A 15,060-nucleotide genomic window follows, 5' to 3' on the forward strand; every position below is an offset into this window, starting at 1 on the left:
TGCTCTCTAAATTCAGTTATTTTCATCTTTTTATCGGCTAGTTGGTTGAAAATAATGTGAGATATATATAGCGAGTGGTATATCAAGAAGAATTTCCATAGCGAGCTTCCTGTATATTACAGCCTGAGGTTTATCGACAACACCACTTCGTCTTTGAATTTCCCGACTTTCGGTAGTATGTTTAGTAGATAGTAACAAGACATCTCTTTTATCCTTTCACTTCAAAACACAGATTCCTCTCTCGTTTTACAACCCAAACCTTTCCCCTTTTTTAAATTTTTTATTTATTACTTTTGGGTTTTCACGATGATTTGTTTTTAGGGTCCCAATATAGTGCATCTCCTTGCCAAGTAAAATGATAGCTAATTTGAGGCTTGTATAGTAGTTATCAGCTACTATCGTACGTCTGGATTTTAAAAGGCGTTCTGATAGCTTAATCACTACATTTATTGGTACAGCAGCGGTACCTTTATTTTTCTCATTAACTACATAAATTCTTATATTCCATGTGAAGCCATTGTCACTTCAAAGTTGGAAAGCTTAAGCGCATACTTATTATTGCTTCATTACTAGCAGACCTTGGAAAGGAATAACAGACTCATCAATACAGAATATACGCCCTAGTGTATAAACTGGTTAGAAGTTTTTAACATGTTTATCTAGCAATCATTTAGCGGTCGCCATCTGGACACGTGATATTATCGGATAAGTGCCACATTCTTAGGAGCTGAAATCGGTTCCTAGGCATAATTTTCGAAACCATACAATTTTTGTAGAAGATGTCAGTGCTATAGTATTTATCTATAGAAGGCAGCCTCACAACTCTCATATAACCCACAAGGCCAACAAACTCTATCAATTCTTTTCTGTTGGTTGGAACCCATCGATGTAGTCTACATTAGTTACTTGTTACGATAGATAATGACGCATCATATGACTCAAAACTGTAAACATATTTATTACTAATATCCTTATTCATTCGAGTATTTTCTACTAAGAAGATCGACGGGTCTCCCTAGACCGAATAAAACCAGTATGGCGTGACCTTCCAGTCTTTTCGCCAAGGGTCAGGTCGACATCCTTCGACGAGAGTCTAGTTTAACGGTGCTTTATATATAAACACGAAAGTTTTTGAAGAACAGTTAGTTTGAGTCCGAAAATATAATTGTACGCGATAAATAAATATTGTGAAATAAATTAGTAATAAAGACTTTAATAAATTTGTAAGTGTTATAAATAGAACCTTTAATAATAAATAAAAAACAATAAATTAGATTAATAATAATATTACATACTGATATCATCATTATCGCACCACAAAATCTGGGTGGCATATAAGTTAGTTTGATTAACCATTTCATCTATAACTTCATCGTCACCGAAAATTCAAAAACAATTATAGGGGTACCAATTTTTTATAATAGCTGCATCGTAATTTGCCTGTATTCCAGTTTTCGCAAAATAGTTGAAATATTGTGATTGCCAATAGGTTTTTTCCGTAAGAGTTGTTCGTATTCATTAGCAGAATTTTCCTGGATTTGGTGATCTTCATTTTGCTTAGATGATAATATGTTTTGTTGCCATTGTTGATCGATTGTAATTTGAAAAAAGTTATCTAATATTTCCGAGGAAATAACACTGTTCGATTCTAGAGGTTGCAGTTCTACAATATATTTTGAATTTTCACCCGAAGAGTGTATTTTTTTGGGAATGTTATCCTGGCTGGAAAGTGACTCAAATAATTTTCTGCTTCCGCTTCTAACCCATCGGAGCTATATGCAATTTTTTCATCGCTGGATGGTAAGAAAGAAAAAAAATTTTTGTAATTGTAAAATTTTCAAAAATTTTCATAGGTTCTAACCTAAGGTAAATCATGCAATTTGCATTTTATTTATACTTTGCAATATATTGTTTTTGTTTACTTCATTATTTTTTATTTATATTGGCGATTTATAATTTTAGTAAATTGTATTAGTTATTGTTTTTTTTTCAGACTCTTTGTAAGCTTTGCCTATAAATCTTTCTATATATCTATATTGTCTGTATATCTTTCAATAACAATAAGGCATATTTCTTTCTCTACTAATATATACTAATAAATAAAAGTGTATTTTTCAGTACATTATTTTGCTTATTATGTAAGCATTTCAAATAGTAATCATATGCAATTATTTACGTATGAAAATATGATAGGAAACTTATCTCTTACCTGAACGGTAATTGTTTTCCGAAACCATACCAACCATTACTTTACCGCAACTTCCCACTTTACTTCAAGACATAATTGTTTTTACTATTATATAACTTTAAAAATAATAAAAGCACGTTGTATTACTAGCAATCAAACCACTACTAATGAAATATTAGTCAAAGCAACCACTCGGCGCAAGAATACACGACAAGTTTCATCATGAACAGAACGACCGCCCGAACGACCGCTTGGCACCACGGGAATAAGTATGTCGCCTATGTCGTATTCGACCGCTGACACATTTTTTCAAAAATTGAGACTAATAAATAAAATTGGTGAAAAATTAGTAATGGAACTATTTCAGTTGGTTGCCAGATGCACTTTTTTGGGCATTTCCCCGATAATGGCCGTCCAAGTTTTGTCCAACCAGATAAATATTTGGTTCCTGAATGATTTTTAATTTGTCTCATATATAGCATTTTCCATATAAAAATGCTTGCACGTCAAAATTTATATAAAGTGACGTCACTTATATTTAAAATTTCCAGAACGTCAACCTTAGAGTTCAAATTTTCCTAACACAGCTAACAATACGAAACCCATACGGAACTGCTCGATCTTTCATAGGCGTCAACATAGTACAATAATCAGAAAAATTTATTGTATAAAATTCATCATTATATTGGGAATTTTATAATTATATTGATTAAATAACCAAAAACATTTGTTATTATTAATAATATAAATTTTATGAAATAACTCTTTAAGTCTAATATCCCACAAAATAATAATTTTAATTACATAGATCAGACAATTGTACGCAACTGATACGGGAATACTTCAAATTTTATTGACAGTTCAGCGTGTGGCAAAAGTGTATAAAGTGTTGTCGCTTTTTTAGAGTAAGAATTTTGTGTATGTTTTGATTTCTTACACAATTTGATCATAATATAATATATATTAATAAATTTTATTTATAAATACATATTAAATTTAGATTAATAGCTTTAGAAACTAATTATTGTTGTGTATTGTGATTGTGCTATGCCAAAACAAATATATCATCGCGAAGGCAGTGGTCCTTACCACTGAAGCAACTGGCAACAGTTATTGTTTCACCTTTTTCACCTGAAGTTATTGAGTTGACATTTTTCGAATCCCCTACAGAAATGACTTCTCCAGGATGGTTGTTAAGCTTTAGATCGATTTCATATATGTTAAAAAATATATTGGCAAGCTTGTCTATCAGTTCATTGTCCTTTATCACACTTTCTAGCAGATTAAAATACTCAACTTCTTTATTCATCCCTATTGTTCTATTTTTTGAGAATTCTTCTGATTTTCCAACAGCCAAATTCTAGTTACGGTTCAAAAATGAAATTAACCAGTCATAACCTTCTTTTTGAGAATGAAATGTTTTATTTGCAGTTGCTCTGTAAGTTTAAAAGCTATTGATCTAACGCAGACCCAAAAAAAAGTTTCGTTAGTTTGGTGATAATAAAATTTATGTTGGATTTTTGCACTTTGCTACCGTAAATACCAGTTTTATTAGTATTTACTTACAATAAATAGTGATAAAAAACAGTTGTGTGCAGATTGGCGATATTTTCTTCATTGCTGCATGCAACAAGCAAGTATTGCAATGTTTATGAACAATTGTCTAGTTTTTTGTTATCAACCTACTGATAAGAAACCAAATAATTCTGACAAGAGCTCTAGGCTTTGGCAAACCCATATAGGCAACACATTTTGCAATATAAAGACATTCTAGGAGTAATATAAACATTAATCTTGATCACTCCACTGCTTTTCACTACAAAAGCAATAAAATTATGAATAATACATCTACAGCCAATACCACAGCAATGCTTACATCCAGTAACACCAAATCTTCAACACCCACATCTTATGTTGCTCCGATGAAATCTAGACCCAAACTTTCCTTCCCTAAAAAGGAGCAAGTTATTATTTATCACTCAAAAGAAAACTTAAAACTATTAGACTATGTTTAATCTACTGGTGATATTGTTGGCTCTAAAAATATAATATTTGCTTCTAAAATCTCGAATAACCGTATCTGCATATACCAAGCAAAGTTGAACTTGTTGAGCAGCTTATTACCAACAATCTCATTATTAAAGTCAACAATCCAGACCTACCTATTGGGAGATTAGTTACTCCAGCAAAACGTATTATAATTTCGAATTCTGTCCCTCAATTACTCACGATCTCGTAGAAAATGCTTTAAACGGCCTTAATTTGAAACTCACTTTTCCCGTCTCTTTCTTAAAAGCTGGAATTCAAGGAGATGAATATAGCCACATCTTCTCATTTCGAAGACAAGTATATATAATTCCACCTAGTGAAAATTATAAGCTTCAGACCTCACTAGTCATTGAATTCGATTCCACACCTTACCGTATATTTTTATCTACTGATAGAATGGAATTCCTTATTTGTAAGCAAACTAGCTATAAAGCTGCAAGTTGTACAAATTGCCAAAACACTAATGTTCCTTAGTCTGCCGGTGAACAACCATCAGTAACAAAAACCTCATCAGCTACTACTTTAAAATAATTATCTGATGAACCTATACAAGGACAAAGAAGAGCACTGCTTCTAAAGACTTGATAGAAAAAAGCACAAAATACATAAAGAAGAAGTCAAAAATGGATCTAACAGATAAATCCAAAATATCAGATGCACCAAAGCAAATAATCAAAGATCTTTATACCAACAACCTCCAAAGCTTTTCTACTCCACCAGATTATCTCATAGCCTTTCTTGAGAACGCCCTGTCAAGTAGTTACTTAACAATAGAAGTGCAGCAAAAATATTCTGACATTAATTCACTTTTAGCTGGCATTTATGCAATTTATCCATACCTAACCCTAAGATCATTAAAAAATAAATTCACAAGAATACCAAAGAAGCTCAAAAAGGAATTACCTTCAGAATTAGACAATGATGATACTTCTGACGATGATGATCCAACCAAAAATTCACAGCATTCTGAAAAATCCAATCACTAACAACTTTCATACTTATTTAATGGAATTGTGACGGATTCTTTTGCCGCTTAGAAAGAATTCAAGAACTTATCAGCGACACCAATTTAAGTATATTATATCTGCAAGAAACCAATTTCAAACAAAATCATAATATTGATCTTAGGGGTTATGAAGGATATCATGACGTAAGAACATAATGCCTCCTCAGAGCAATTGGAGGAACCTAACTTTTTGTCGAAAAAGACGTCTATTCAACACATTTGTCTATAGTTACAAAGCTAGAAGCAATCACAGTAACAGTATGGTGCACTAAAAGAATAACTATTTGCAGTATATATATATAATATATATATATATATATATATATATATATATATATATATATATATATATATATATATATATATATATATATATATCTCCCACCGAGTTACAAACCTACTGGAGCTGAACTAGTAAACTTAATCTTTCAACTTCCAGCACCATTTGTAATTGTCAGATACTTTAATGCCCACAAAATAACATGGGGTTCACAAACTACGTACGGTAGAGGAAAAGATGTATAGAACATAGTAAATATTACCGATACTGGTTTTCTAAATAATGGTTCCAACACTCATTTCAATATTTTGACACGAAGTTTCTCAAAGATTGACCTGAGATTCCAAAGTCTATGTGATTATCAAAATACATCCTTCTCTAACATGGAATGTTTCAGATGATATATTTGATGGTAACCATTTTCCCATGCTGATAACAAATAATGAAGAAAAATTACCAGAAACAGTAATAAAGTGGAAGATTTCTAATGCTGACTGGGCAAGTTTCAGAACTGAAGTAGACCGGCCATTTTATCAAATTTTTTCTCTGAAAATATAGATAATGATGTAAATAATTTTAACGAATGCATTATATTCACTGCTGACATTTACGTAGAAAGAAGTATAATAACTCCTACAAGAAAATTAACACCCTGGTGGAATGAACGTTGTGCAACTGCTGTAAAAGAATACAAAATTGCTCTTCAAAAGTACCGCCAAAACAAAAGTAACGAAAACTTGATTTATATATGTTATTAACCATCAACAAAAACGTAATATATAATGATAATGGTAAAACGATCTTCACAGATATCGCCGCCGCAATACATATTTCTTTGTTTAGATAACATGAGTCATTTTGCAATGATACGTGTGGATGGAACCTAATTTTTCTAATAACAATATGTTCTTGCAAAGGCATAACTTTGATTATTTGATAAACTTTCTTTATACGTCACAAAAATCAAACAAAAATCATTATAACATGTTCGTTAATAAATTCACTGTATTAATACGATATATTAACTATATTCCATAAATCCTATTTCAATAAAATAAATTGAAAACTTGTTGAGCAGCGCTGACATAATAGAGCAGTAAAATGTTATACACAAAGGTGTTATAAAATATATCTTAGTTTATTTGGTCTTCCAGTAATAAAGTTATCAACATTAAATGGCAAAGCGGTCTTTGTACGTGGCTTTAACTGTAGCACCTGAACGAGGCATTTACTTTGAACAGTGCTGCTATTTGCTTCGATTATGCACGTACTAACTTTATTTATTGAAACACAAATAAAACACAAACAAAACTAGATTTATTAAAAAAAAATATTAATTTATTCATTTAAATAAGAAATAACAACGTAATATCTCATCATAAAGTATAAAAAAATATTTATTTACAATAAATAGTACATTTAAAACAGCATCTGATATAATAATATCCCTAAAACATCTAAGATAATCTATCTTTCTCTTATTGGTTGATCTCAAGCTTACTCCAGTTCTTTATTTTCGGTATTGGGATATAGAATAGTTGCAAAACATATTGCTAAAAATGAAAATATGATCAGTAACATTAGAACTCATACGTCAAATAACTGTCAAAGTTAAAATTGATAATTAAAAGTTCTCCTATTAGTTTTTAATAATTGTGTGTATATTAAACAGTATTTATTAGTTATATTACAATTAATAAGTATTCAAGATTCCCATTCAGGTAGCCAACGGAGTGGTACGGTGGTTAACGTGTACGGAGTGTAAATAGCTCCCCCCTAAATGGGGGAAGCTTTAAAAAGAAAGACGCCGTTAGGTGTATATATTAACAAGACAATGAGTGCAAATAACTCTAAAAGTGATGCGGAGTCAGAAAATTATTTATCGGTCCCCGTACAAGACATGGATACCACTTTAAGTTCTGAGACAACAGCTGAAACCAGTCGTCAGGTCATTAGTGATAAAGAAAAGGATATTTATAAACAAAATAAAACACCTAAAGTTTTTAATCTAAGAAATGGAGATAAGTATAATTTGAGTAATATTTGTGTTTTTATCGAACGAAAAAATATTGAAAATGCCGGCCGTCTTCATCCCTTATTTGTGGGAGATATCTTACACAAAAAACTAAATGTTAACAATATTAACCAAATTAGATCTGTTGGAAAAAATAGAATAAAAGTTAGTCTAAAAACATGTTCTGATGCCAATGCTTTAGTAAACAATCCTCTTTTATCAGAAAATGATCTTGTAGCGTTTATACCAAATCATTTATTAGAAATTAAGGGTTTGATAAAAGATATTGATACTCAATTCGATACGAAATATATTTTAGATAACATAAAATCTCCTTCAACAGTACTTGATGTTAAACGTACACATCGTAGAATAGAAAAGGATGGTGATATACAGTATGTCCCCAAAAGAACCATTATTGTAACTTTTGAAGGGAACACTTTACCTAATTATATTTCAATAAATAGTGTATATTTTTCGGTGGAGCGGTTTTTTAGCAGAGTTACACAGTGCTTCAGATGTCTACGCTATGGTCACATTTCTAGGCAATGTAAAAATATTGAAGAGTTATGTATTAAGTGTAGTAATGTAAAAGCTGAAAATCATGTTTGTCACGATTCAGAAATTCGCTGTTTATATTGTAAAACAAATGACCACGTTTCTATTTCAAGAAAATGTCCTCATTATGAAAAACAACGTAAAATTAAGAATGTTATGGTTGAACAAAATATTTCCTTTATTGAGGCAAAAGAATATTGTGAAATGTCTTATTCTGGTATATCTGTAAATAATAGTTTTTCTATTTTATCCAACTCCAATTTTCCGCCTTTACCAGCGATTGAATCTAAGTCTGGAAATTCTAACTCCCTTTTACACTCAAATTTTAAGAATAATAGCAATTACGTTTTGCCCACCCATCCTACACGAAGTCCTACCGGCCATAGCAATAAAAAACGTCGAATTTCTAATGACACTCCTCCTCCACAACCGATGTTTCCGTTTCAGTTTGGCCCTAATCAACCACTGCCTCGAAATAATAATCCACCTAATTATCAAAATTTAAATAACAAAAACATTGTAAAGTCAATTGCAGATTTTATAGTTGAATTTTTAAAAGGTATTCATACCATTGAAGATATCAAAAATTTGAATAATGATTTAATTCAAACAGGAATAAATAAAGTGTTGGAGGACACATGTAAAAAGTAACCTTCACTCCATTACCAAAGACATTAAATATTTGTCAGTGGAATGCACGTTCTGCTGTTTCGAATAAAAATAGTCTAATGCATTATCTTGTAAATAATAATATTGATGTAGCAATAATAAGTGAAACATGGTTTAAACCCAAAAAAGTATATAGTTTCGTAGGTTATAATGTAATTCGTAAAGATAGACAAGATGGTTTTTCAGGAATTTGCATTTTGGTCAAAAAGTCGATTTCACACCTAGAATTAAGCATAGTTTCCAATTTTAATGTCGATCTTCTTGTTTGTGGTATTAATATCAAATTCAACAATAAAACTTTAAGTATAATTTCCGTTTATAGGTCACCGGATATTAAAACCAACACAACTGATTGGGTAAATATTTTTTCGCAGTTTTCAACTCCATGTATTATCGGTGGGGATTTTAACGCACATCATGCTACTTGGGGATCCCATAAAAACGATTCTATTGGTAAACAACTCATTGAAGCAAGCAATAATTGTGATTTTGTAGTTATGAATACTGGCGAACCCACGTGTATTACCCGGCCAGGATGCAATGATTCTATGATAGATGTTACCTTTTGCTCCTCGGACGTAGCTAGTGATATAGATTGGGCAGTTTACTCTGACACACTTGGATCGAATCATTTTATGATAAAAATAACTCTTGCAAGGCAGCAAATTCCGCAGGACATCACAATTCCGCGATATAGATGGAACCTAAAAGGAGCTAATTGGGAACAATATAAAGAGTTTGTGGAAGACTACTTTTATAACTTTACTGATGCAGAATATCCAACCACCAAAGAAAAATATGCATTCTTAATCAATTGTATAAATAATGCGGCACAAAGAACTTTAAAAGAATACAGACCGTTTAAGTGCAAAAATCGAACACCTTCACCTTGGTGGGATGCAGAATGTGACAACATAATTTCTGAAAGGAAACATGTACTGCAAGTATACAAAGAAAACCCCACAAAAGATAATTTTCTTGCATACCAAAAATGCATGGCACTTACTAAACGAACATTAAAAGAAAAAGCTAAAAAAAGTTGGATTGAATGGTGTTCCAATCTCAACAAAAATACTCCAACTAGCATGATATGGAAACAAGCAAAAAAAATGAATCGTAAAACAATAAACATTGGTAAGCCACATAATGATGATTTAATAGATGAGTTTTTTAATCATGTAGCTCCCCAGACTGTTCCTTTCACTGTAAATATCGAACATACGATCTTAGATAAAAAACATTTTTTGGCAAATAATTTTCACATTAATGAACTAAATTATGCTTTAAGAAATAAAAAAAGTACTGCCCCGGGTTTTGATCAAATTAAGTATCCGATGTTAGAGAACCTACCAATTATAGCAAAAAGTTTTCTTCTACAAATTTTTGATGAGATGCTTGCAGGTGAGTGCATTGAAGATTTTAGGAAAATTATAATCACACCGATTCCTAAACAAGGTAAAGACCCTAACTTGGCCCATTCTTATAGACCAATTTCTCTGCTATCATGTGTGCAAAAAACTTTTGAACGTATGATAAAACATAGGCTGGAATGGTGGCTACATAAAAAAGACCTGCTTACGCCCTGTCAATTTGCATACAAAAGAGGAGTGGGTACGCTAGATGCACTTACAACCTTAGTAACAAATATTCAAAATAATTTCTCTAGAAATAACTTTCTTCCAACAATTTTTATTGATATTGAGAAAGCATATGACACCTTAAACTTAAATATTTTGAGTAAAAAAATGATAATTGATTTTAACATTCCTAAGGCAATAGTGTATGCTATTATCGGATTATATTCAGAAAGACATGTTTATGTCAGGGATTTTAACAACCATTTATTAGGCCCAAGATATGTTTTCACAGGAATTCCACAAGGAGCTGTCTTAAGTCCTTTTCTTTTCAATTTATACACAGCTGACCTACATAAATTAAAGTTGGAAAAATATCCTTTTAAGATCATCCAATATGCAGATGACTTCTGCATTTACTGTGAAACAAAGAAGAGAGATGAAGCTTTTGGATTTTTAATGGATACCTACAACGTTGTAGAAATATGGTTAGAAGAAAATCACCTTCAGCTGTCGGCCACAAAATCAGCAGTGACCATTTTCAGTAGACATAATATTCCCAATATCGAAACATTTATAGTAAAACAGCGAGAAATTCCTTTTAAAAAGGTAATTAAATATTTGGGCATTATACTGGATCACAAGCTCACATGGAAATTTCACATAGAATATATGTTAAATAGATGTGAAAAAGGCCTAAACTTTCTGAAAATGACAACTAAAACTTGGTGGGGAACAGATGTTCAGACTTCCTTACTTTTTTATAGAACTTACATTCGCTCTATCATAGATTATGGATGTTGGTTATATGGATCTGCCAGCAAGAACTTACTAAACAAATTAAACATATTTATAAACCAGTGTTTGCGTATCTGTATTGGTGCCATGAAGACAACTCCTATTGAGCCCCTTTATGTTGAAGCACGTGAGCCTCCAATTTCTCTTAGAAGACATTTCTTGGCCGAAAAATTTTTACTGAAAATTAAACACCAGAACACTTTCCTTTATACCGAATTAACAAATTTAAACAATTATGATTTAACGAAGAAATATTGGATTAAGAAAAATTCTCCAACCCTATGTGAAGCTTTTAGAGAAAACACAGTTTGTGCTGATGAAGCTATTAATTTAAAATCACACACAGATATAAATGATTTTGAAGCTCTTTTTTATAGCGTTAAATTTATTAAACCAAATTATGTTAACACTGGAAGAGCAAATAACAACATTATAACAAGCATCTTATCCAATTGGGATTACTACAGTACTATCTACACGGATGCCTCCAAATCAGAAGACGGTACAGGATTTGCCTTTTACATCCCCATGGAGAAGGTAGAAAAAATGTTCAAATTAAAAGCAAATATTTCCATATTTAGTGCGGAAGCAATTGCCATATATCAAGCCCTACTTTTTGTTTCTAACAGAGATTCCTCCGTTATTATTGTTTCAGATTCCATGTCAGTTCTCACAGCCATTAACCAACCTCTTGTTCCAACCACATACTCCAATCCCTACATAATATTAATTAAAAAATTAGTTAAACACTTTAAGGAAAATAAAAAAAATGTGATATTTATATGGGCCAAAGCACACAGTGGAATTAAACATAATGAACATGTGGACCAACTAGCCAAATTAAGTATTTATTCAGTGGATACCACAGAATTTCTACCCAGTATTTCTGATTTGGTTGCTACACGCAAGGCAGTTTTAAAATATAAATGGAGTGACCTATGGTCTGAGTTTTGTTTTACCAACCCAAATAGATACACTTCTTTACACACAACTGTCCCTGTTGCACATTGGCACAGAACTTATAATGTCCCTAGGCGTTATATAACAACCATATCTAGGCTTAAATTTGGACATGCTTGTTTTCCTGCTCATCTTGCAAGGATTCATGTGATCGAGAGTAAAAACTGTGTGGAATGTGGAGTAGAAGGTGACCTAGATCATGTAATTTTTGGTTGTGCCAAATATAATTTGGAATCCACCTTATTATATAATAATATAGTTCGTATTACCGGTAAATCTCCGTTTAACGTTTTATCTGCCCTAGCGACTCAAAATAGATTAATTTACGATTGCATAATCGATTTTTTGACCAAATGTAATATTTTTCTTTAGTTAAAAAAAAAAAAAAAAAATTGGTTTTTACTTTTTACCTTTGTTTTCTCTCCTTTATATGTTTAATCCTATTTACCGTTGCCTAGTTCTCCTGTGTATGTTATATATTATAATGTCCTGATGGTCCCCTGGACGTGAAACGAGTGACCCATGTTAATTGTATATGTTTTTGGATATATTTATATGTGTATGTATTATTTATATTTTTTCTCTTCTTTTTGTTAAATGTTGTAAATTTATCTATTTTAGTCTATTCGATTGCAAATAGCTCAAAAACTTTTTACTGTACCTAATGAGATTAAAAGATCATGTAACTGGCTGTATGGCAAACTGCCGAAGCCATAAAAATAAAAAAAAAAAAAAAAAAAACATTAGAACTGTTACACAATGTTTTAACAACAGAATAATGACTATATTTAAAGCATACATGATAACAGTATAAATGTTTTGTTTTTTATACTTTTTGTAAAAATAAAGTTTTATCATTAATTTTTTTTGTGAATATTTATGAAGGCCCGGTTGGTATAGAAATTTTTACTTATTATTCCTCAGTCTAATTGTATTCAGTGTAAGAAAAGGTCTCGAGTTCAAAGACCAGGTTTGCGATTTTGACAGGGATATAATTGTTCCCCATATGGGTTTGTCGTATCGTGAAATTGGCCGTCGTTTTAGTTGTACGGCAATGACGGTTATGCGAGTGTGGACAAATGAAGGTAGAGGAATACGAAGAAGACCAACTGGTCACGTGAGGCGTACCATAGAGCGTCAAAATACGCGCTTTATACTACTTGCTTTGTGGAGTCGAAGGTAGAACTATTAATATGCGTACAATATACCGTTGCATTCCAGCCTTTGGACTGGTTTCATTCCTCCACGACTAGTGCTTCCTTTGATCACTGTCATCAACGTTTGAATTGGTATCAGCAGCATTGGGTGACAGACTGGCCTAATATAGGATTTAGCGATGAATCGCGATTTTGTTGAGGAATGCATGATGATCACAGGACAGTTGAAGTAATAGTTTGGTATATACATTGCCTATGGTAGCTGATCAATACTTGTGTTTATTTGAGGCAGTATGACAGCTGCACGTTGTGTTAATGACATCTTAGAAAACCCCTTTACTGCCTTATCCAGACGGCCGTCAACAGGTCCTTTTTAATCATGAGAACGCGTACCCCCATATTGCTCGGCAAACCACTCCATTAACCGGATTTAAATTCTTTAGAACATGTGTGGGATATGATGGGAAGGAGACTGTCTTCACAGACTCTAATACAGTTAATTCATAAAGTTCAAGTTGCTTGGAACGAAGTGTCACAAGTAGACATCGATCTTCTCATTGTGTCAATGCCTAGACATGTACAGTAGTGTATTCAGCTACGCGGTCATTTTTTTTGATTACATGTTAATAAAATGCTTGCCAATCGCAATCGTAATGTTTGCAGAATGTAAGGACATGCATTTACCAAAAGGATATAATTGTAATACAAATATTTAGAGACTAAGGACGCATTTAGAAATGACATCGTATTTGTAGATTTTAGATAGTTCGCACAAACTATCCATATTTTGTATAAAGCGTTTGTAAGAAATAATGTAAAATTATAGAAAATGGGTAAAGGCCGATTCACATTAGACGTTCAGGTCACGCTCCGCTCAAGTTCCGCTCACGATCAAGAATTGTGTACACTATTCACAGTAAGCGCTCAGGTGACGCTCCGCTCACGAACAAGAATTTCGGTATACTATTCAATTTGGCGGGACTCAGAGAATAGGCACAGTTCTTTGCATATATAAATTTGTTTAACATGTTTAAAGATTTTTCTAACAGTGATTTGGCTGTCATTGCTTTATGTTTGGACGAAGAAGAGCTTCAGTCAACCAATAAACAGCCAAGAATATGGGTGCACAATATTTTAAAAACAAGGAAAACAGAAGGGTAGTTTTTTACTCTGTATAAAGGTCTCTATGACGATGAAACTAAATTTTTTCAGTACTTTCGAATGACAAAACATAAATTTTATTGTACCGTATTTTATGTACCGTATCAAAATACAGTCTATCTCCCTGGTTGTACAATTCCTTACAGCAGCGCACCAATTCAATCAACTGTCATCTATCGAGCTGCAAAAATCGTACCTTCACCTGACTGTTACTAATTCACACTACCCTGCCGCTCAACTCCACTCAGATCAAGTCACGATCAAACTATTCTCCTGGAGAATCGCCGCGGTCAAAAGAGCGGGACGGAACGTGAGCGTTGTGTTTACTGTGAATAGCACCATTTAAGATGCGTGTAAGAATACTTGACCGAAACTTGAGCTGAGCGTGAGCGGAGCGTGACCTGAGCTATAATGTGAATCGGCCTTAATTAAACTTTGAACACTTGCCTACCTCGAGAAAAAGAAATCACCATGTCTGTGTCTTCGCCTTAGATGATAAACCACATTTCGTGTTTATATAAAAAATTAAGAACTCTTTCCAAAATAGATTTCTTTAGTCCAATTTAGATCCCCCAATTTGTTAGGTGTCTTCACATTTTTGCATTGTACCCTTTAGAGTTCAAATTTGCACCAAATTGGTAAAGCT

General features: G+C 32.4%; 1 protein-coding gene across 1 annotated transcript in view; it reads right to left on the bottom strand.

Annotated features, from left to right (window-relative positions):
• Positions 1–6,865: 6,865 nt before the first annotated feature.
• The window catches only part of LOC140448535 (synaptic vesicle glycoprotein 2C-like), an 86,380-nt gene continuing 78,185 nt past the window's right edge, over positions 6,866–15,060 (bottom strand). Inside the window, exon 11 of the mRNA XM_072541618.1 lies at positions 6,866–7,076. Coding sequence (XP_072397719.1) covers positions 7,021–7,076 — 56 coding nt within the window. The 3' untranslated portion in view covers positions 6,866–7,020. The remainder of the gene's footprint in view (positions 7,077–15,060) is intronic.

The sequence above is a fragment of the Diabrotica undecimpunctata genome, chromosome 8 (genome assembly GCF_040954645.1).
Source record: "Diabrotica undecimpunctata isolate CICGRU chromosome 8, icDiaUnde3, whole genome shotgun sequence".
In the NCBI taxonomy this organism is placed as follows: domain Eukaryota; kingdom Metazoa; phylum Arthropoda; class Insecta; order Coleoptera; family Chrysomelidae; genus Diabrotica; species Diabrotica undecimpunctata.